Here is a 21,275-nt window from a genome sequence, read left to right as displayed (position 1 = left end):
CATGCCAAACACAGGAAGAACGTAGATACAGGAACCACATTGGTGTAACAGTTGTAAATTGTCGTAGCTGTGTTGGGAAAGTATCAGGGCTCCAAGTGCTGATAGAAAGCATTGATGCTCAAATCATTATAGGCAAAGAAAGCTGGCTAAAGCCAGAGATAAGCTCAGCCGAAATTTTTGCGAAGAACCTAATGGTGTTCCGAAAGTTTATCTTGTCACGAAATTGAAGTAGATAGTTCCTGTCTGTTAGCATGGGCAGAGGTCATTGTTTGCAACTGGAATAAAATAATAATTGTATCATTTTATCAACCTCCCAATTCAGATGAAACGTTCAAAGCAAACTTGAGATTGATTTCAAACATGTTCCTGACTCATATGATGATAGTTGGTGGTGACTTTAATTTACCCTCAATATGTTGGCAAAAATATACATTTAGTTCTGGAGGTATGCATAAAGAATCATCCAAAATTGTGCTAAAAGCGTTCTCTAAAAAGTATTTTGAGCAGTTAATTCATGAGCCCACGTGAATAGTAAAAGCTTGTGAAAACACACTTGACCACTTAGCAACAAGTAATCCTGAGTTAATAACAAACATTTAAATTCACTTGACACCTTCCTGTGAGACAATCTCCACTCTTTCCAAATTGATAATAGAAGTGTAGACCAGATGTGGCTTGAATTCAGAGAAATAGTATCAGTAGCAATGGAGAGATTTATACCAAATAAATTAACAAACAACGAAACTGATCCTCCTTGGTACACAAAATGGGTCAGAACGCTGTTGCAGAAACAACGAAACAAATATGCATGCCAAATTTAAACAGACGCAAAATCCCCAAGATTGGCGATCTTTCACAGGAGCTCAAAATTTAGTATGGACTTTAATGCGGGATGCTTTGCTTTTAACAGTTTCCACAACACAAAACCTGGCAGAAACTCCAAAGAGATTCTGGTCATATGTGAAGTATGTTAGCAACAAGAAACAATCAATGCCTTCCCTGCGCGATAGCAATGGAGATACTATCAAAGACAGTGCTGCCAAAGCAGAGTTAGTAAACAAAGCATTCCGAAGTGCCTTCACAGTAGAAGGCAAAGTAAATATTCCAGAATTCGAATCAAGAACAGTTGCCAACATGAGTAAGTAGAAGTAAATATCCTCGGAGTAGTGAAGCAACTTAAATTGCTTAATAAAAGCAAGTCTTCTGGTCCCGACTCTATACCAGTTAGGTTCCTTTCAGAGTATGCTGATGCATTAGCTGCTTACTTAACAATCATATACCACCATTCGCTCAACAAAAGATCGGTACCCAAAGACTGGAAAGTTGTACAGGTCACACCAATATTCATGAAAAATAGTAGGAATAATCCACTTAATTACAGGCCCATATCATTAATGTCGATATGCAGCAGGATTCTGGAACATATATTGTGTTCAAACATTATGAATTACCTTGAAGAAAATGGTCTATTGACACACAGTCAGCATGGGTTTAGAAAACATCGTTCTTGTGAAACACAAGTAGCTCTTTACTCTCAAGAAGTGTTGAGTGCTAGACAAGGGATTTCAGACCAATTCCGTGTTTCTGGATTTCCGGAAGGCATTTGACACTGTGCCACACAAGCGGCTTGTAGAGGAAATTGCGTGCTTATGGGATATCATCTCAGTTATGTGACTGGATTTGTGACTGCCTGTCAGAGATGTCACAGTTCTTAGTAATTGACGGAAAGTCATCGAGTAAAACAGAAGTGATTTTTGGCTTTCCTCAAGGTAGTGTTATAGGCCCTTTGCTGTTCCTTACCTATTCCTTACCTATATTAACGATTTGGGAGACAATCTGAGTAGCCGTCTTAGGTTGTTTGCAGGTGATCCTGTCGTTTATCAACTGATAAAGTCATCAGAAGATCAAAACAAATTGCAAAACTATTTAGAAAAGATATCTGAATGTTGCAAAAATTGGCAGTTGACCCTAAATAACGAAAAGTCTGAGGGCATGCACATGAGTGCTAAAAGGAATTCGTTAAACTTATGTTACACTATAAATCAGTCAAATCTGAAGGCCTTAAATTCAACTAAATACCTAGGAATTACAGTTACGAACAACTTAAATTGGAAGGAACACACAGAAAATGTTGTGAGGGAGGCTAACCAAAGACCGAGTTTTATTGGCAGGACACTTAGAAATTGTAACAGATCTACTAAAGAGACTGCCTACACTATGCTTGTCCGTCCTCTTTTAGAATACCGCTGCGCAGTGTGGAATCCTTACCAGATAGGACTGACGGAGTACATCACTGATTGTGGTATCCCGGTTAATGAAACATGTAGTTTCACATTCTGGTTTAGTGACAAACAAACTACAATATCAACAACTGTCACCAAGAAACTAATATTGAAGTGTGTAACAGAAATTCAGCACCCAGATCAGTAATCACTATCTACAAACACTAGTTCATTATATGATTTGCCTATATGGGTGTCAGTACTGTGAACTGAAAGTTCCAGCACAGTAGCTGCTGTGTAGGACAATCACCGCAAGCTGCTCTGTGCTGTATCATAATGCTGAATCAACAGACTTGTTTTTGTTTCTGTGCCATTAATTAGCCAATGATTCATTAACCGGTGTCATATCTTGATTTCCTTTTTCCCATTAATGCCTAAATGAAGACCTACATCTACATACATTCTCCACAAGCCACCATATGAAGGTTGGAAGAGGGTACCTTGTACCTTGCTTCTAAATTATTTCAATCTTTTCCTTTAATCTGACCTGGTGGGAACCTCAAACACTACTCAAGAACAGGTCGCACAAGTGTGTGTGGTTGTGTGTGTGTGTGTGTGTGTGTGTGTGTGTGTGTGTGTGTGTCATCTGTCTTTGACAAAGGCCTTGTTGGAGAAAGCTTATTTTGTGATAGTCTTTTTGTTCTGCCTTAGTCTTTCTGTTGTGCCAATTTGTGACTCAGCAACTCCGCTATATGGTGAGTAGCAACTATCCTTTTCATATTGTTACATTTCATACTCGATTTTCCATTGTTTGAAGTTGACTGTCCGTCTTGCCTGCTACCATCCTCACATGCTTGTTCCATTTCACATCACTTTGCAGTGTTTCACTGAGATATTTAATAATGTGACTTTTTCAAACAGCACAACTCTAATATTGTATTTGAACATTACTGGATTGTTTTTCCTACTCTTTTGGAGTAACTTACATTTTTCTGCATTTAGAGTAAGCTGCTATTCCTCAGACCAAATAAAAATTCTATCTAAGTCATCTTGTATCCTTTTACAGTCACTCAACAGCAATGCTTTCCCCTATACTACAGCCTCATCAGCAGCCACAACCACATCCTATCCATCATATCGTTATAGAGAACTATAGTGGTTCTACCACACTTCCCCAGGGCACTCCTGATGATACCCTTGGCTCTGATGATTACTTACCATTGAGGAGAATGTACTGCGTTCTATTACTTAAGAAGTCTTCAAGTCACTTACATATCTGGGAACCTGTTTCGTAGAAGTACCTTCGTTAACAGACTGCAGTGGGTCACTGTGTCAGATGGTTCAAAGAAATCAAGGAATATAGAATCTGCCTATTGCCCTTCATCCATGGTTTGCAGTCTAGCATGTGAGAAATGGGATGCTGAGTTTCACACAGCTGATGCTTTCTACGTCCTTGCTGTTTTGTGGACAGAAGCTTTTCTGTCTCAAGGAAATGTACATGTGTTGGATAAAAAGTAGTGGAAACACTTTCAAAACGTGAAGTACATGCATCCATGACATTTCTGCTGTCTGTAACTGATAATAGAAGGTCAAAGTAGTGCAGTTAGCTGCAATGGTTTGAGTCAGTTGCTGTATGTACTGTATGAAAGTGCGAAAGGTCAGTTTGAGTGCCCTAACAGTATGTTTAGGAAGCACGAACAACATGTGGATCAAGATTGAAGTGCCATGTGGTCAGAGGGCACAACAATGTTTTCTTCTGGCACTGCATCCTACCATCCTTCAAGAGCACACACAGTCCCACAGGGTGAACCCGGTGCAGGAACTCCTGCGTACATGGGGTAGGCTATACTGGAACATCCACTGTATTCATATGATATGAGTCTGTGCAATTACGACCTGTTTGCCAAAATGGAGGAAGCTCTTTGTGGCAGGTGCTACAACACACACAAAAAAAAAAAAAAAAAAATCATCTGTGCCTTAGGCCAGTCCTTGCAAGACATCAACAGAGTTGGATACACTGGCAGTGTATGATGCCTTCCTTCTCTGTGGGGGAAGGTGATTGAGACAAGGGATGATTACATTGACAACCTGTAATATGGTGAACATAACATCTGGTATGAAATACTACTGTGTTGCCAATACTTTTTAGCCAACCCATGTATTATATTTGAATTTAGAATACATTCAAAATTCTGCACATATTGATATTATGGATGTAGGTTTGTCATTTTATGGGCCCATTCTTTTACCAGTCTCATATATTGCAGTCACTTGCAACTTTGCACTGGTCGAGAGACTTGCAATAAATGCAAGCTGTTGGCCAATGCTGCAGAGTACTCTCTGTACAACTGAACTGGGATTCCATCCAGGCCTGACGACTTATTTGTTTTCAACTCTTTCAGTTGCTTCTCAATGCAAGGATGCTTATTTTCATGTCCTCCATATGAGAGTCTGTGCAGAAGTCAAACATTTGGAGCTGTGTGACCTGCCTGAATGATTTTTTTTAAATGCAAAATTTAAGAGTTGAGATTTTGTTTTGATGTCTCCTGTTGCCACAGCAGACTGGTCAATTAGTGACTGTATAGAAGCCTTTGATTCGCATTGTAATTTTACATAGAGAAAATTTTCTCAGATTCTGGGCAACATTGTTTTCTAAAGTGTTACAGTGGAAGTTGCAGTATATGTTATATACTTACATCAGTCTTTTTATAGACACACGAATTTCTACTAACTTTTGCCTGCCGAGATTTCCACAGTCTTTTTTAAGCCAAGAGTACAACAGTCTCTGCTTCCTCAGCATTGTCCAAATTTCCTTATTACACTATAGTGGGTCTTCCCCACCATTAATCCACCAACCTGGCAGATACTTCTCCAGAGTGGGATTTATAATCAATTTAAATTTTGCCCATAATTCCTCTGCATGCACCATACCTTAAGTAAATGATGTCCATTCACTGTCTAAGTAGGATGCTAACAACTATGTATCTGTCCTTTCCAGCGTAAGTACTCTACTAGCCTTTTTACTGGATATATTAACTTTAATAAGCAACTAAGCTATGACATCACAATCACTGATCTCTATACTGACACTATCAATAAGGTCTGTATTCCTAGATTTCTGTGAAGGGTTTGACACTGTGCCCCACAGCAGCCTGGTAATGGAAGTACATGCATATGAAAAAAAAATGCACCCAAATATGTGAGTGACTTGAAGAATTCCTAGGTAATAGAATGCAGTACGTAACTGTTTATTAGGGACAAGGGTTTCATCAGGACCACCCAGGTGAAGTGTGGTAGACCACTCTAGTTCTCTACAAGGTCTAAAATATTTCCGTTTCATGTGGGTCATTGATCTAGCAGGTTAGCAGCTCAATATAGTTTCTGGAAGATGCGTTCATCACTACTTCACAGCTCAATATAGTTTCTGGAAGATGCGTTCATCACTACTTCACAGCTCAATATAGTTTCTGGAAGATGCGTTCATCACTACTTCACACAACTGTCTGTCCATTCCACCTGCAGTGAATCCAGTAACGTCCTTGTCTGTACTCTGTAGGTTAAAATAGAGTCCAACTTTTCTGCACTACTGAGCACAGACTTTCATTGAACAATTTTATAACTGTCATGGCAGAATCCAATGATTAATTTGAGTTCAGTTAGGATAGTTACTCGTGTCCTGGTAACTTCACAGTTAACACTTGATTTCAATCTCTACATAGACAGTATATTTGTTGAAAGCAATACACACCTTTCTGATACATTCCATTGGTGTTACATTGATACGTTCCATGTCTCGTTAAATATTTCAGGGCTTCTGGCTTCGGGTTTTATACAACTCTCGGTTCTGAGATTAATTTGAGTGCAACAAATTTCCTAGAGGGCAGTAAATCCAGGAATTTTGTTATGAATGCTTCAGCAGTTTACTGTTAACATTCTGACAGCCAAAGTGTCTTTACCCTGTATGTGAAGTGGTTTCCCTCTCTGTGTATTGACCATATAATATACCCAATCTTATGTGAAATTAATGCATCAGTAACTCAAGGCATTTTTTTCCAGAGAAACTGAAATATGCAGTTTTAAGCTCCTTTTTAAGAAAGATGATAAGAGAGAAGTGAAATTTTATCAATCCGTTTCACTGCTGATATCGTTTTCCAAAATTTTTGAGAATGTGATATATTCTGGAATAGTATCTCACCCTATCAACAATAACATCCTCAGAAAATCACAGTTCGGGTTTCAGAGAAGTTGCTCTACTGAGAAGAATGCCATTTTCATGTTCACTCACCAGATTTTACAAGCATTGAATAATAAAATAGTGTCAGTCGTTATTTTCTGCAACCGATCCAAGGCATTTGAGTGTGTGAATCACAGTATTTTCCCAGATAAATTGAAGTTTTAAGAAGTTGATGGTATAGCCAACCAATGGATAATGTCATATCTAACCAAAAGAATGCAAAGGGTTGTATTTAGTAATTCAATCAATATAGTCTGGAAACTTAATTCTAAATGGGGACAAATCATGTATGGTGTTCCACTCAGTGTTGCGTCCACTATTGTTCCTTATATATATGCAAGCGATCTTCCACCCAGTACACAATGAGCAGAAGTAGTTCTTTTTGCAGATGACACTAGTATTGCAATCAATCCAAGCATACATACAGAAACAAAAGAAGTGGTAAAAACGGTTCTTACAAGCATCATTACTGGTTTTCTGTGAATGTCTCACCCTCAAATCCCCCCCCCCCCCCCCCCCCCCCTTCATATTCAGTTCTGCAGACCTAGGGGTACTACACTAAAGTAGATGTAACACTTGTTGAGGAAATAATAAATGGGGTGGAAACTTCATATGTGATAATCACCATGTAGACATCTGTATAAGCACTGTGCATTCTGCTACTGCTTCACGAAGTTTCTTGTAAATAATACACTACAGTTCAAAAGGAACAATGATGTAGATAATTACAATACTAGCAGGAAAAATGACATTCATTACTCCACATTAAGGTTCTCTTTAGCATAATGCTGCAACAAAAAATTTTTACTGCTTGCCAAGTGATATAAAATATCACTGAGAAAGTTGCAAAATGGTCCATCGAACATAAAACAAACAAACTAACTCACTAACAAATTAACTGGTAAGTGTTCATCAGAGAACCTCAAACCTGTACTTTTATTATTAGTTAAGTGTGGGCTTCTTAGCTGAATCATTGTTTTTTATAGTATTCTCAGCTACTGTATTACATTCAAAATGTAACAGCTTTTGGTTAGTTTTTTAAAATCATCATTAATACAGTATTTTCCTGCCTTGTATTGTACCCTAAAGCACCCTTGCTGATAAATAATACTTACGTTTAGAGTACATTCTTTTTTTCTCCCTTAGATTTGTCTCATAACAATTAGTTTCTATTTTGTATCATTTGTGATTTTAAATTCCACTAAATGCACCCGATGATTTGCAGGTGATTGCACCAGATGGCTCTCTGAGGATTCAAGTTGAACCACCAGCACCAGAGTATGATCTCGGTTCTGATGGTGGCCGAACATTGGAGACAGCCACGGATGATACAGAAACTGATTCCATAGATAGGAAATTAGATCATGACGATGGAGAGACACAAACTATACAACATGTGTCACACTCCCATACGCAACCTGAAAGTGATCAAGTTTGTACTCCGAGAGATGAAATTCAGGCAGAAGAAGAAAGAAATGAGCACATGGAAGTAGAAACTGAAACGGAACCCAGATCTATGGTAGAAGTAGAAATGAGTGAAGAACCACAACAGGATCTCTTGCGTATGGCACGTGCTGGTGACATTCAGTTTGTTAAGGATGCAGGAGATGGCACATATCAAGTGCTCTCGGAGCAGGAAGCTGCCGAAATAATCAGACATCCTTCAGCAGCTGCTGTAGAGGTCAGTATATCATTAAAACTGAGTTCTTTCCATTAGTGGCACTTGGCTGAAACACATTTTTTGACAAGCTGACATCGTTTCACAACCATTACAGAAAATAAACTTGATCAAAGCTGATCCCAATAGCTACTAATTTTTTGACAGTTTCTGTCATGTCAGCTTGTACCATATATAACATTTTCCTTTATATTTTCCCTTCAGTGGTTACATCAGTATATAGTATCCTTGTACATGCAAATAATAACAGTGGTAGTACTGATACAGCAATGATTACATCCTACAGTTCTCTTCCATACAATTCACAAATATAAAAACAGATTTTTCAGAGAGGTGAAGCCAGAAGTATACCATGGTTTCAGAATTTGCTTTTTACTGTGACAAGCATTATAATGCATCAAGCAACTGTTGTTGTTGTTGTCTTCAGTCCTGAGACTGGTTTGATGCAGCTCTCCATGCTGCGCTATCCTGTGCAAGCTTCTTCATCTACCAGTACCTACTGCAGACTACATCTTTCTGAATCTGCTTAGTGTATTCATGTCTTGGTCTCCCTTTACGATTTTTACCCTCCATGCTGCCCTCCAGTACTAAATTGGTGATCCCTTGATGCCTCAGAACATGTCCTACCAACCGATCCCTTCTTCTAGTCAAGTTGTGCCACAAACTCCTCTTTTCCCCAATTCTATTCCACACCTTCTCATTAGTTATGTGATCTACCCATTTAATCTTCAGCATTCTTCTGTAGCACCACATTCGAAATCTTCTATTCTCTTCTTGTCTGAACTATTTATCATCCATGTTTCACTTCCATACATGGCTACACTCCATACAAATGCTTTCAGAAACGACTTCCTGACACTTAAATCAATACTCGATAATAACAAATTTCTCTTCTTCAGAAACGCTCTCCTTGCCATTGCCAGTCTACATTTTATATCCTCTCTACTTCGACCATCATCAGTTATTTTGCTCCCCAAATAGCAAAACTCCTTTACTACTTTAAGTGTCTTTTTTCCTAATCTAATTCTCTCAGCATCACCCGACTTAATTCAAATACATTCCATTATCGTCGTTTTCCTTTTGTCGATGTTCATCTTATATCCTCCTTTCAAGACACTGTCCATTCCGTTCAACTGCTCTTGCAAGTTCTTTGCTGTCTCTGACAGAATTACAATGTCATCGGCGAACCTCAAAGTTTTTATTTCTTCTCCATGGATTTTCAATGCCTACTCCGAACTTTTCTTTTGTTTCCTTTACTGCTTGCTCAATATACAGATTGAATAACCTCGGGGATAGGCTACAAACCTGTCTAACTCCCTTCCCAACCACTGCTTCCCTTTCATGTCCCTCGACTCTTATAACTGCCATCTGGTTTCTGTACAAATTGTAAATAGCCTTTCGCTCCCTGTATTTTACCCCTGCCACCTTCAGAATTTGAAAGAGAGTATTCCAGTAAACATTGTCAAAAACTTTTTCTAAGTCTACAAATGCTAGAAACGTAGGCTTGCCTTTCCTTAATCTTTCTTCTAAGATAAGTCCTAGGATCAGTATTGCCTCACGTGTTCCAAAATTTCTACGGAATCCAAACTGATCTTCCCAAAGTTGGCTTCTACCAGTTTTTCCATTCGTCTGTAAAGAATTCGCATTAGTATTTTGCAGCTGTGACTTATTAAACTGATAGTTCGGTAATTTTCACATCTGTGAACACCTGCTTTCTTTGGGATCATACATCTTGCTCACCAGATGGTAGAGTTTTGTCAAGACTGGCTCTCCCAAGGCTGTCAGTAGTTCTAATGGAATGTTGTCTACTCCCAGGGCCTTGTTTCGACTTAGGTCTTTCAGTGCTCTGTCAAACTCTTCACACAGTATCGTATCTCCCATTTCATCTTCATCTACATCCCCTTCCTTTTCCATAATATTGTCCTCAAGAACATCGCCCCTGTATAGACCCTCTATATACTCCTTCCACCTTTCTGCTTTCCCTTCTTTGCTTAGAACTGTGTTTCCATCTGAGCTCTTGATATTCATGCAAGTGGTTCTCTTTTCTCCAAAGGTCTCTTTAATTTTCCTGTAGGCAGTATCTATCTTATCCCTAGTGAGATAAGCCTCTACATCCTTACATTTGTCCTCTAGCCATCCCTGCTTAGCCATTTTGCACTTCCTGTCAATCTCATTTTTGAGACGTTTGTATTCCTTTTTGCCTGCTTCATTTTTTGCATTTTTGTATTTTCTCCTTTCTTCAATTACATTCAGTATCTCTTCTGTTACCCAAGGATTTCTACTAGCCCTCGTCTTTTTACCTACTTGATCCTCTGCTGCCTTCACTATTTCATCCCTCAAAGCTACCCATTCTTCTTCTACGGTATTTCTTTCCCCCATTTCTGTCAATTGTTCCCTTATGCTCTCCCCGAAACTCTGTACAACCTCTGGTTCTTTCAGTTTATCCAGGTCCCATCTCCTTAAATTCCCACCTTTTTGCATTTTCTTCAGTTTTAATCTACAGTTCATAACCAATAGATTGTGGTCAGAGTCCACACCTGCCCCCGGAAATGTCTTACAATTTAAAACCTGGTTCCTAAATCTCCGTCTTACCATTATATAATGTATCTGAAACCTTCTAGCATCTCCAGGGTTCTTCCATGTATTCAACCTTCTTTCATGATTCTTGAACTAAGTGTTAGCTAAGATTAAGTTATGCTCTGTGCAAAATTCTACCAGGCAGCTTCCTCTTTCATTTCTTAGCCCTAATCCATATTCTCCTACTACGTTTCCTTCTCTTCCTTTTCCTACTGTTGAATTTCAGTCACCCATGACTATTAAATTTTCGTCTCCCTTCACTACCTGAATAATTTCTATTATCTCATCATACATTTCATCAATTTCTTCATCAACTGCAGAGCTAGTTAGCATATAAACTTGTACTACAGTAGTAGGGGTGGGCTTCGTATCCATCTTGGCCACAATAATGCGTTCATTATGCTGTTTGTAGTGGCTTACCCACACTCCTATTTTTTTATTCATTATTAAACCTTCTCCTGCATTACCCCTATTTGATTTTGTATTTATAACTCCATATTCACCTGACCAAAAGTCTTGTTCTTCCTGCCACTAAACTTCACTAATTCCCACTACATCTAACTTTGACCTATCCATTTCCCTTTTTAAATTTTCTAACCTACCTGCCGGATTAAGGGATCTGACATTCCATGCTCCGATCCATAGAACACCAGTTTTCTTTCTCCTGATAACGACGTCCAACTACAGGATGATAAATAGTTGACTGACAATTTTCTCACTCTAATGACAATTGAAGAGAAAAAACAGTTTATTACACTTTATTGGTGGGCAATGTAGTATAATTTCCAAATGAATGCAATCCTTTCCTAAACACTGCAGCTTTTAATCAGTTTCAACTGTAGTACACACATATAATTGGTGGAGTTTTTACAACAATGCGTGCTTCATATTTTTTTACAATAATGCATGCTTCATGATACACAGCACAGTGTGCACTTCCTGCTGTATCATGTCTTAACCAATAACATTTCATTAAACTCCAAAGAATATAGTGATTATGTGCTTATACTGTTAAACACACCAAAACGGAATTTCCCCTCCAGTGACATTACATTACTTGAGGCAAATTTTCAGAGCACATTGGTAAAAAGCTTTGTAAAGATTGTTGTTCCGGCTTTCTTGGCAATGTTAGCTGTGAAGACTGATTCCACGGTGATGAAGTTTTAAAGTGTGGAATGTTCTTAAAAATACTGTGTTGCACAAAGTCAGCAGTAGGGCTGTTGTTTCATTCTTCAAAGGAAAAAATACCTTTTATCCCCAATTGTGCTAAAATCCACCAGAAATTGGTACAAGGCCTATGAAGTGCAACAGTTGGGAGTCTGATAATTATTATAATCAGTGGCGGCTCATGAGTATGCATTCTGGGTGTTCACAAATTTTCGGATTCAGATAAATTTGAGAGTGCAAAATCAACAGTACCCATTGTATAACAGTTATGTTTATCAACAAATTTATACAACTAAAGCCACTGCCAATAACAGTAACAACATAATAAGATGGCAAAAGGAAGAAATGCTCCTGTGGAAATTTTGTTGTTTTCTACATAATTAAGTACAGTTTAGGGCAATAATGAAATAATGTGTAAGCTTTCACAACTCTCCCTTTTGCATTTTTGTGTAATTTGGAGTTTTCATGCTTTTCCAGTTTTTTGAACAAATGTACTAGATCCCTAAGAGATGTATTAGTTCACGAATTTACTTCCAGATTGAAAATCTGATACAGTACAACCCTTTTTCCCAGAATTAACATTTCCCCGCCGTTAATGACATTTTTCATCAGTCCCGTCAAATATCCTATGCCCACAATGTTAATTTTCACCTGATTTTGTGTCAGCATATTTATAATTTACCGAGATTCACGCATTACAAAAAAAATTTTGTGGAGGAAAAATGATGTTGGGCATCCAGTAGTGTTTACAAACATTACATGGTTAATGTTTATTGACACCAGAGCACTCTACTCAGCAAATTTGAACCAGTAAACGTCTAAAAGTGGGAACAATTTGTGCTGTTTTTCCCACCACTGCCAGGCTCTACTTGGCGTGGTGGCTGATGTGAGTAACTAGGTTCGTTCAAATGAAGATATCATGACCAATTACAAGCATTTCCAAACTGTCTCTGCTGCGCAAACACAGTTTAATAATTGTTGTGATCATTGTGACACCTTTGTCGAACCATATCTAGTGTGTTTCGGCATATGGCAACATGGAGCGTTGCTCAAATGTTTTTAGTTTAAGCACAGTGCTGGTTACTTATTTCATTCATGCTGAGCAAAACGTGTTTTGAGAATAAATCCTCATTCAAAAACCCAAAATATAGGCTTACTATCAGTACAAATTTAACATATACCAACATCCAATCAATTTTACTACAATATATAGTGAGTAATTTAGCATATCTGAGGAATGTGCAGGATTTATGCTGAGTGAACATAGATAAAAGTCTGCCACAGTGTGCTACCACCTGGTGGCACTGACATAAACTTCTAGTTGAGTGGCACATTGTGAACTGTGTACATTGTGTATCAAATCTATATGTACTTGGGCCATAAGGCAATTATGTCACATGAGTTGTGCATGCACAAGAGCTCCTTAAACCGTGCACAACTAAAGGTGTGCTCGCAACCCTGTTGCCAAGTTTCACCGAGTCATAGAAGCAGTAGCATGGTAAATATGTGTCTTTCAGATTGCAGAATCTATGTTACGTTTAACAGCATTCAAAGAAAAATAACCAATAAATTCAAAAGGCGTCAAAAGTTAGGGTGCTCCAGTGCTCTTACACAGTAGCCACCACTGATTACAATGATAGGTCTGGTTCAGTGACTTCATTATGGTTTCATTGTTGAAGGATCTTCAAAATAATTTATTAATTACTATTGTGTCTACTATGTGAAACAAGGTTCTATGATGTATAACCAGTAATTACATTTTGCAAAATAGATAACAAGATGTAATTGTGATTTGTCATCATTAGCTTTGTGATATAGTAATCTGCAGTTGTTCACCATCTTTCTTGCGAATCATTCTTGTTTGCCTTAGAAACTGCTTTTTCTTCCTGACTGGACGTATCGGGAAAATTGGAGGGGGTTGGATAAAGGGGCTTCTCAAAGGGAAATTGAATTTTCATCTAACCATGACTATTGATAGAAGCATGGCGCACACACTAACCAAACAATGGAAAATCCAGGATGGAATGTAACAATATTACGAACAGTAACGTTGCTACTTACAATATAGCGCAGATGCCGAGTCGCAGATAGGCACAACAAAAAGACACTCACAATTAAAGCTTTCAGCTGTTGACCTTTGACAATAGACGACACACACACACACACACACACACACACACACACACAAAAAAAAAATCTCATCCAAATGCAACTCACTCGTACGACTGCAGTCTCAGACAACTGAAACCACACTGCGAGCAGCAGCACCACTGCACGATGGGAGTGGTTCCAGGCCCTTCCCTGTTCCCATTCCAGCACTACAAAGCTGTCATTCCACCACCACACCCAGTCTTTTTATTTCTCTCCTTTTTCACTATCCCCCCCACCTCTCTCTGTCCTCTATCTAACCTGCAGCACTTCACTGTCCACCATCTCCACCAAACCATCCCTCCCTCTCTCCGCACAAGCCCCCTCCTTACCCCCGCCCAGTCGCCACTCGCTGCTGCTCACAGTGCGGTTTCAGTTGTCTGAGACTGCAGTCGTGTGTGTGATTTGCATTTGTGTGTGTGTGTGTGTGTGTGTGTGTGTGTGTGTATGTGTGTGTGAGAGAGAGAGAGAGAGTCTTTTTGTTGTGCCTATCTGCTATATGGTGAGTAACAACTTTACTGTTAAATTATTGTTACAAGGTATCACACTAAATATTTTTAATTGAAAAAGAAAATAATATACAGGATCTATCTGCATTTGACATAGTGACCACTTTTCGCTACCTGCAGGGATAAAGTATTTCCGTACCTGCAGGGATCAAGTATTCAGTGGCATTGCAACAGAATCCCAAGTTTGTTGTTCTGATTTCTAGGCATCTTGTTGCTTTAATATTTGAAACGATGCCAAGCAGCTACAGCAGACTGTTTGCAACCAAATTTTTGTATTAGGCTGAATAGAACAAAGATGATTTTAGAAATTATAAATTAATTCAAAATTGTCACGAAGGGACAGAATGATGGATAATAGCTTCACATACAAAAAGGTATCAAAATCAGTCTAATCTGTACTATTTTGCATGGTATGTGGACATAACTAAATCTTATTGGAGTAAACTCCATGGCCTCTTTTCCCCACGTCCATGCCCATGTTTTCCAATGAGATGCTTTGTTGAGATTATGGATTCACAGATGGAACTATCAAACTAAAATAAATAACAAGGAACTATATTTGTAGACCAACACTGGTATTGCAAAAAAAGTATTAGGTAACAAAAATAAAATAAATATTTTCTATTACATCAGATGACGGCAAATCCGAAAAGTTTTGGTTACAAAATGAAGTAACAAGCTTCCTCTTTCAAACTCACTACTAACAACAATAGTGGTGTATGTTAGAACTAAATCACTTAGACAGCAGTACTGTTCATGGCAAAAAATAGGCTATGAACACTTTTCCCATCCTGACCATTTTACCCCACCTTCTACTAAATGTAATATCATATCTGCTCTTTTAAAGTAACAATAAATGATTTCATTAAAGTGTTTCATCAGATTACCTTATGAGTCAAGTTATAAAGAGGATATCCAATAGTGAAAAAAATGTACAGGTTTAGAAGGAATAAAGTAAAAGTATTTTTTCATCATGAAGTAGACTTCAGACAGTGTGAAAGAAAATGGTGGTTGATACCACTGGTGAGAGAATTAAAATCTACTCCTATTCATTGAGTGTACCCCACCCCATCCCTCCTCTCTGTATCTGCAATTTGATTTTTGTAATTTAACCCGGCACCCCCCCCCCCCCCCCCCCCCCAAAAAAAAGGGGGAGAGAGTGTCTTTTTTAATCATCATCATCATCATCCTTGGCTTCTCCTCTCATTCTTTCAACAAGTTCATTCCATTTTCTTCTATTTTATTGAGGATGTTAAATATGTTCACGGCCCCCCTAATTTCCAAATTCTGAAATCTGTCGACTCTTTTGGATCCCTTACTACTCTTAGAAACCCCATCTCCATTGCTTGTATGTGACTTTCTTGACATTTACTGGTAACCCACAATTCACTTTCGTAAACTTTGTTTACTGCCATTGTCTTAAAAAATTACAATCTTGTTTCTTTGATGTTTCTCCTCTGATGGTTCATTGCAGTAGTTAAGATAAAGCTTCTTGTTTTTTGCTTATAACTTTATCTAATTCTGATATCAAAGTTTTTAACCCTTTCATCCTTCTTAGCTTTTTCATTTTTCCTGAGACTTCTTCAGCAGATTTCTCAACTGTATTTTCTATGTTTTTCCATTCTCTCTTTATTTCTTCCGCTTCTGCTTTACTTCTTGATTAAGTCTCTTCTGATACAGATCTTGTATGTTTTCTGGTACAGATCGTGTATGCTTTGCGCATTTAGTAGATATACTTTATAGATTTTTCCCTTCATCTTTTCGCCTGTCAACTTTTTTTTCTTTCTCCATTTCGTGTACGTATCTATGGTATTTGAGATATTACCAAGGTATGGTCAGAACCCATGTTGTATCCCCTGTACACTCTTGTGTCTTGTACTTTTCCATGTAATTTTTAATTAATGATAATGTACTCAGTAAGAGTCTTAAATCCGCAAGCTGAGCATGTATACTTACGGATATCTTTTTTTGCGGAACACTGTATAGGTTATCTTTAGTTTGTTAAAATAAACAAAATCTCTAAGCAATCTTACATTCTTATTTATGGTGTTTTCTGCCATCGTTTCCACAATCTGTGGGATAGCCTTATTCCCCACCCTTGTGTTTAAATCTCCAATCAATATTACTTGATGCTTATTGTTATACTTATCCAAAACCGATTCCACTTGGTCATAGAAATCTATAAACTACTCTTTCTTCCCTCCGTCAGGTGCGTAAACAGCAACAATAGTTAAGATTTCTCTCTCTTCTTTGACATTTCAAACTATATTTTTTTTTTTTTTTTTCATTTAAAAGTATATAGCTGTATCCTATAATTCTTTTTTCTTGCATTTTATGTATGTAAATTGCTATCCCTGTGTTTCCTCTCTACCTTTTTTATGTTCTGCTATATAAACTCAATTATTGTCCTACTAACTTGTTACTCTGTAGCTTTTTCTTTGTTTGCTAAACTTCTGACATTCCATGTTGCTACCTTTCTCTTCGCCGGATTCATCATTGGTTATCTGATCTCAATCCGAGGCTGTTTCAGGTACTAGGAGTAATTAGGGAAATTCACCTGGGCACCTTATGAGGGCTGTGCAAGTGTAGCTGGATAGCAGGGCTGCCACTTTGTGACTTTTCAAGCTGTCTAATTTTGTTTTAAGGGTTTACTCCCCTAGGGAGGCTGGCTTCCTTATGCCGGAGTGTCCTCCCTAAAGTTTACTTGTAATGGGAGATGGCAGGGAAAGGGGCATCGGAAGAACAGACTTAGGATAGGAGAAAGGTCACCAATAGGTTGTTGTGGGACACACTTTGTCTGGCTCATCCTCTTCAGCCTGTTTGGCTTGGGTAATCCTTCTGGCAGCTAAATTACTGACAGCCTAGCCTTCCAGATCCAGAGTGTGCAAACTTCCTTGCCCACACAGACAGTGCTATGTTAAGTAGTGTCCTCTGAGGTGGGGGATTTTTTTTTAACTATATGTAATTGTAAAAATTTAATTAACATACAAAATGTTCCATAGTTAGCCTTATACAAATTAAAAAGAGCCATCACTTTTATTGAAGGCAAATATTTGCTGTCAATTATTTATTTTATTAATGTTGTTTTTTAACTTTTCTTGCAATATAATAGCACAGTTAAATAACATTTATACTTCCAGAAAACAAACTTTAACTTTATGTAGTATTGTAATGACTATAAATTACAGTTTACTTTATATGCAGAAATTTATAGATCTTCATTAATTTCTTGGATCTCTTCTCTCCTAAATTATTTCTTAATTTTAACCAAGCAAGACTGCAGGTGGAGAAGATTCTCTCAATGAATGCAATGGCAGGGCAAGAGATTAGGTACTAATAAAGTAGTTGTAAGGATGGGTTAATGTTTTAAATCAATAAATCATAGGAATTTAAATTGAACTACTAAATCATCAGTATGGGGGCGGGGGCAATAAAACCCAATTTTACCCACTGGGTTAGATTTTTTTAAAGAAATGCCCAGGTTTTTCTCAACTGTGATCTGCAAGTATTTATGCAACTGAAGTATAAGTTATTAGAATACTATAACTAATATAAACAAACCTGCTAATCATTCTCCTCCTCCTCCTCCTCCTTAATTTTACAGATTAATGCAGTGTTAAGATTTTGACTTGATTTATGCAATGATATGAATTAAAATGTCATATGAGTCAATGAATGCTTTCTCTTTCAGGTGCTGGATGCAGAGGTTGAAGTAGATCCATCTGAAGTCGCAACAGAAGAAATACAGGCTACCACAGAGGCAGCAGAAGGGACATCTTTAGGAGCTCTAGTGGAAGCTATAAGATCTGCAGGCTACTGTGTGCACGAGGATGGCGAGCGCATAGTCATCACTTCAGAATTAGGGGATGTTGACGAAGGAGTGATTGAAGTGGAACCTCAACAAGTGGTCCATCAGGAAATTGTTTACCGGGAAGAAGGAGACTGTGAGGTTGCATCACCCCCATATGTCCTGCTTGAGGAGACAGCAGAGGTGGTCACAGAAGTTGCTACTGAGATAGTATCATCTGATTCTTGAGGTCAGTGTAGCCACCTGCCAGCTGCTCCTCAGCATTATGTTCTGCTTGAGGAGACTGGCAGAGTGGTATCTAGTGCCATGGAAACAATCTCATGAAGCACTCACATTGAACTCAGCCACACAACTCAGGGAACAAGGTTAATGTAATGTGTGGCATGCAACTTTAACTATTGTGGCTTTTGACGAGAGTGCACAGTAATTTAAAATGAAATAATCAAAATATTAATGTACAGAATTCTAATTAATTAATAAAAATGTTTTACAGTAACCTCCAGCAGTTGCAGCTTGTTGACATTTGCTTAATTTATTATTATTATTTATTTTTGAAACATGCTCAGATTCGCAGCAGAAAAAATTATCCTAATTGTATAATGATTTTTCCATGTTGTTGTTCTTGTCTTGGCGGTGTGCTGGAATACCCCTTTATTCCTTCTTATTCCTTAGCACTGCTAAGACAGTAACACCATTGAAAAAATTTTATATAACTGGTACAATAAATGTTTGTCTATTGTCAAAATTGCCTGGCAGTTAGGTTTATGTCTTGAAACTCATATTTAAAAAATAATTTGAAAATTAAACAAGATACAAGTACCAACTAATTATGACTGGCAGTGGTTACTGTGAAAACACATGATAATTTTAGTAAAATTCCACTATAGATAAAAACACATAACATGGCTATAAATTATTCCCATTAATGCAGTATTGTCAAATTTGTACGAGTTTGTTTTGTCACGCACATCTCTATTACATATTGTTCTCTCAGATATTGTTGCTTAACAGAGTGTCTTCTACAAAGGTCTGTTAGTTGTGCCTGTTCCTTTTGTATATTATATTAAGAAGAGGCGTGGTGAAAGTGTTTTGAACACCGGAACCTGTGGCAATCAACAATCTTATAATTACATACTATGTAAATAACAATGTTGCACTTTCTGAAATATTGTATTATATTCCAATCCTTGAGCATTTATGATCTTGTCATTTTATGCCTGGAATATAATTTACAGGTTATCTGATATGGTAAATTGCTGTTTAACCCTATAGTATGATTTGACATTATGATGTCATGACTGAGTATTGTGTACAATTTTAAAACATAGCAAGTGTCCACAGTTAACTGTGGATTCATAGGTGGAACAACATACATTTTTATTTGAGTGTTAGACTTAAAATGTATCAGATGAACACTTACTTTGTTTTTATGACTTTTTATTTCCTTCGAAAACTGAGCACTTTGTTTTAAAACAAGTTATGTAAGGAAAAATAGAAGTGTGTGTGTGTGTGGGGGGGGGGGGGGGGGGGGGTGAGATGTTACTGTTGATGTAATGTTGATGACAATTATGAAAGAAAGAAGTGAACTGTTCTTCACTTTCTACCAGTCATAACTGGAGCTTGATGGTATTTTTGTGAAGCTAGTCAAGCATACAACGATGTCATCATGCAGATGAATATTTTAATACACACAAAGATTATGTATAGTCTCAAAAAATGAGAAACCTACAATATCTAAAGTCACCATAGAGTACAATTTTGTAGCATTAAATTATCTGTGATATTGTAAATAAAATTTTGTTATTTGTTAAAGCAGGCTGACTTCAGTGTTTGCCCCTGCCTTTGTGTGCTAGTCATGTACTAATTTTTCAATTGCGTTCATTAAATGAATAACATAGTCTCACGATACGTTCTCTATGTAAACTTAAAATTTCTCCTGATGATAAGAAATACTATAGTGGTGAGATATTTCACATTTATATAATTCAGTCCAAAGAGAGTCTCTGTTGTTTGATCCATGAAAACCAGAAACATCAATGAAAGACAAAAGAAACCTGAAACTTCTGCGAGATCTTACATTGCTGTAGCACACAGTAGCAGCAAATTCTTGAGAAATACCCATTTCTATCTATAAATATGTCTATGACTTCTCAACATGTAATGCATGATTTATGCAGTTGCATGTATGCAACAAAAAGGGATGGAAGGTAAATGCATGACACCTTAAAAATGAGCTCTGTCGACTAAGGGAGAGAACCCATACAGAAGACAAGTTGGGAAACCTTGATATTGCGGCTCCTCTTATAGGGGACTATTTTATACACAGAGCTGGTATCATGGTTGGTGTACCAGCAGAGAAATGGACAAGGAGAAACTTTAATTGTAGACATATGACGTGTTGAAGGTTTACGATCAGAAGAAGGGAAATTGATTAATATTCTTGAAGAATAATAAGTAAATATTGCATTAGTGCCCTATGTAGCATTGGAATGGAAAATACGTCTTGTAGGTATTAAAAACTTAGTACAGGTTTTAATGTCGTACAGTGAAACACGAGCACTGAGCAAACTGTAGTATTTCCATATTAATAGGTGGAAAAATTACAAAATCTTACTAGGGAACATACTTTTATGAATGAAAGAATGCTATCAGTATAATATAAGTATGCTTCAGTTGAAGGAAAGTACAAAAATAAGTGACCAGAATTACAACAAACTTCAGGAATAGCTTTGAAAATCAAGTAACACAGATTATCAATGACTGTAGGTGACCTAATTGCTAGAACTTGGTAGGCAAACTGTGGGAAAAACTAAAAATTAAAGGAGAGGAACACCTCTATGGAAATCGAGATAAGAGTTTTTTATTATCAGTTAACTAAAAGTGGAATATACAATCTTCTGAAAAAGAGATGTACTCAAAGTTATGTGGTTAT

General features: G+C 37.5%; 1 protein-coding gene across 1 annotated transcript in view; it reads left to right on the top strand.

Annotated features, from left to right (window-relative positions):
- The window catches only part of LOC126485144 (Krueppel homolog 1-like), a 70,816-nt gene extending 50,976 nt beyond the window's left edge, over positions 1–19,840 (top strand). Inside the window, exons 6-7 of the mRNA XM_050108807.1 lie at positions 7,682–8,137; positions 18,227–19,840. Of these exons, the coding sequence (XP_049964764.1) occupies positions 7,682–8,137; positions 18,227–18,571 (801 nt within the window). The 3' untranslated portion in view covers positions 18,572–19,840. The remainder of the gene's footprint in view (positions 1–7,681; positions 8,138–18,226) is intronic.
- Positions 19,841–21,275: the final 1,435 nt, after the last annotated feature.

This window comes from Schistocerca serialis, chromosome 6 (genome assembly GCF_023864345.2).
Source record: "Schistocerca serialis cubense isolate TAMUIC-IGC-003099 chromosome 6, iqSchSeri2.2, whole genome shotgun sequence".
NCBI lineage: Eukaryota > Metazoa > Arthropoda > Insecta > Orthoptera > Acrididae > Schistocerca > Schistocerca serialis.
This window is presented reverse-complemented; position numbering and strand designations above follow the sequence as displayed.